This window comes from Leptopilina boulardi, unplaced genomic scaffold (genome assembly GCF_019393585.1).
Source record: "Leptopilina boulardi isolate dan_hultmark-lab unplaced genomic scaffold, ZJU_Lbou_2.1 LbouV2_234, whole genome shotgun sequence".
In the NCBI taxonomy this organism is placed as follows: Eukaryota; Metazoa; Arthropoda; class Insecta; order Hymenoptera; family Figitidae; genus Leptopilina; species Leptopilina boulardi.
The window spans coordinates 3,016-6,564 of record NW_026137790.1 but is presented as its reverse complement, the minus strand read 5'-3'; the positions used below and the strand labels follow the sequence as shown (position 1 = coordinate 6,564).

Genomic DNA, 3,549 nt, shown 5'->3' with positions numbered 1-3,549 from the left:
GTCATTGCCGCGTAGTGTTTGGTCTATCCAGTAGTCCTTTTTTGTTATCAGCGGTTATTGCGTTGCTACTAAATCGATCTCTGCAAAAAGTGCAATCTGGCGATGAATTTTAAGGACGCAAAAATCAGTTAAAAAATTGAAAGATTCATTATACGTGGATAACTGCGTAACAAGCGTAGATTCTTTAGAAGAATTGCAAGTTTTTAGGAAAGAAGCCACTGCTGTCATGGCTGCGGGTGGGTTTGAATTGCGTGGATGGGAAAATTCAGGAGAAATTTCGGAAAATAAAGTAGCACTTGTTTTAGGAATTTTTTGGAATAAGAGTAAAGACACGATTTAAATTAATCCTGATGTGATGGATATGCCATTAACAAAAGAGATTGAAATCAGTCGAGAAATTGGGGAAGGAAGTTTGTCGTTACACGCTTTCGGAGATGCTAGCAAACTAGCTTTTGCTGCAGTTGTATTCGCGCGTATTGTTACTGAAAATTCAATAGGAGTTCAATTGTTGGGCGCTAAGTCTAATAAGCATAAGTCGAATAGCACCTGAAAAATCCTCAATACCTCGTCTATAGTTAATGGCGGCATCAATAACTGCTAGGCTCGTGAATTCAATCGCAAAATCTTTGACTCGTCCTATCGAAAAGATCAATTTTTGGTCCGATTGCACCACTGTTTTGGCTTATCTGAAGCGAGATACGCAGTGGGGAACATTCGTACAAAATCGATTTAAAGAAATTAGAACCTTGAGCGACGTCAATGATTGGAAATACGTACCGAGTAGTATGAACCCTGTTGATTTGCCATCACGCGGGTGTTCTCCTTCCCAGTTACGAGATTCCAAGTGGTGGGAGGGGCCAGGTTGGTTGCGCGAGAGCAAAATTAACTGGCCTTCCGGGGAGAATAGTGTTAATGAGGGGGAGATCGGTAGTGAAATCAAGAAAAGCGCTATAGTGAATACGATAGCCACGAAAGAGTTGGATTTAAAAGCGAGTACATTGTTTTCCTCCTTTACAATGCTCGTGAGATTTATTGCCTGGATGCGTAGATTTTTACGAAATCGAAGAGCAATTTTAGAACAATGGCGAGAAAATAAAGAAATCTCACAAATACCACATACGTTGGTTGAAGGAAAAAGTCTTTTCGAGAAATTAAAGAAGCAGAAAGAAATTTGCTTAAACATTTGCAAAAAGTCATGTTTGATAGACCGGGTAAAGACAAATTGTCGTCATTCAGGACTTTGAGAAATGATGAAGGCCTAATCATTCTCAAAACCGGAATAGTTAATCGCGACGATTCTAATTTGTTCTTATGTTCGATAGTTTTAGATACACATGACATTGTAAATTTATTAATTCGAGACACATGAAAGATGTGGTCATATGGAGACACAAGTTGTAATGAATACCTTGAGGGAAAAATTCTGGATAATCTCGCTGCGACAAATCATAACTATTACGTCTAGTTGCGTCGTATGTCAACAGCAAAAAGTCAAGCGCGTTGAATGTGAATCCCCTCCCCTTCCAACAAATCGAGTCTGACACGCGGTAGCGTTTGAGTCAACAGGGATAGATTTTGAGGGACCAGTTTTTATAAAAGGTGGAAAAAGGGCTGGATTTGTATTTTCCCGTGCGCCGTGTACCGAGCGGTTCATTTGGAACTTGCATCTTCCCTATCAACAGAAGAATTCATAGAATGTCTTCGACGATTTATCGCAAGATGGGGGAGGCCTCAAAATATATATAGTGACAATGGAATGAATTTTTGTGGAAAAGCTAACGCGTTGAAAACTATAAAGTGGGAGAAAATTTGTAGATATATTTCAGCGCTGGAAATCGAATGGCATTTTAATCCGACAGCAGCTCCTTGGTGGGGAGGTTGGTGGGGGTTATGAAAACCATATTGAAAAAGGTTCTGGGCAGAGCTTCTCTCTTTTATGAAAGCTTAACGACTGCTCTGTGCGATGCAAAAGCAATCATAAATTGGCGACCCTTAACTTACGTTTCGGACGATGCGAACGATTTAAAAACACTCAGTCCGTCGATGTTTTTACAAGAAACGCGAGAAATAGGAGTTCCAGATTTAGATGTGCTCTCTAAAGAAAAATTAAATAAAAAATTGAGACACCGACAACAGACTTTGAAAGATCTGAGAGAACGTTTTCGAGTCGAGTATTTGAGTCAGCTGTTGTTACGAGGCGGTAAGAAAGAGACGCGAAAAATCAAAACAGGAGATGTTGTTTTGATTGGTAGCGATAACCAGAAAAGGATGGATTGGCCTCTCGGGCGAATTGATGAAATTATCGAGGGTCGTGACGGACAAGTTAGAGTTTGTTTAATTAAAACAAAAAATGGGTTATTCAAACGACCAGTACAGAGAATTTACTCGTTAGAATTATCTGCGAGCGATGAATTTCTCAGGCATTTAAACGAATGCGTGCCGTTGATCGAGCGAATGGACAACTTATTGGAAGCAAAAGAAAATTCCAATAAGAGCATTGAGAGTGTTAATTTAAATGATGATCATTCTGGTTTAGATAAAATTGTAACGACGAAAAGCGGACGAATTAGTAAAAAACCAGAAAGATTAAAGTATTATTTAAAATTGTGCGTATGCGTAATTTATTGTAAAGGAAAAGAAAAATGTGAATGAATTTTTAAATTGTGATTTTATTAAACTTGATTGAAAAATTGTTTATAGACTGCTACTATTTTCCGTAAAGCAAATTTTCTGAATAACTTATATTCTTACTCATTACATCCTGTTAATTACATTAACAACCGATGGTAAGAAAATTTCTAATAGAATTTTAAAAAAAATTGATGGTACTTAAAGTACACTACCGTCCGAAATTGTGCGAACTCTGCTTTTTCAACAACTATAAAACTGTTCAAATCTTCAAAAATATTATAACTAAAATTTTTTCCTCTTTATTTTATTAAAGCTAATAAAAGTCTGAAAGAAATGACACCTTGACAAAGAGAATATGTTAATATTTCAATTAGATATCTAAGAAAAACCCAATTTTCAATGTTTTTACTATTTTTTTTATTTCTCTGGCAAAAATTAATATTTTTAAACGTTCTTAGGCTCATTGAAATCGTATTTTGTTATGCAATTCAAATTATATAAAACAATTCATGTACACATTCTTCCCTAGCGTATGCAAACCGTGAAAGTTGGCTCATAAAATGTCAAAAAATTGTGATTAATATTTATATGACAAAAAATGATCAGTAAAATGTATAAATCTTAAATTTATTTACATAAATCAGAGAAGTTTAGAATTATATATTTACTTGATTTTAAAACATTATATTTTATTGTATAATTAAATTTAAATTTTTTGACATTTTATGAGCCAAATTTCACGGTTTGCATACGCTAGGGAAGAATGTGTACATGAATTGTTTTATATAATTTGAATTGCATAACAAAATACGATTTCAATAAGCCTAAGAACGTTTAAAAATATTAATTTTTGCCAGAGAAATAAAAAAAATAGTAAAAACATTGAAAATTGGGTTTTTCTTAGATATCTAATTGAAA

The 3,549-nt window shown here is 35.1% G+C and overlaps 1 protein-coding gene across 1 annotated transcript; it reads left to right on the top strand.

The window, feature by feature from the left end:
- The first annotated feature begins 1,890 nt into the window (after positions 1-1,890).
- LOC127280285 (uncharacterized) lies at positions 1,891-2,652 on the top strand. The gene has a single exon (XM_051303191.1). The coding sequence runs from the start codon at positions 1,891-1,893 to the stop codon at positions 2,650-2,652; it is 762 nt and encodes a 253-aa protein (XP_051159148.1).
- The last annotated feature ends 897 nt before the right edge of the window (positions 2,653-3,549 follow it).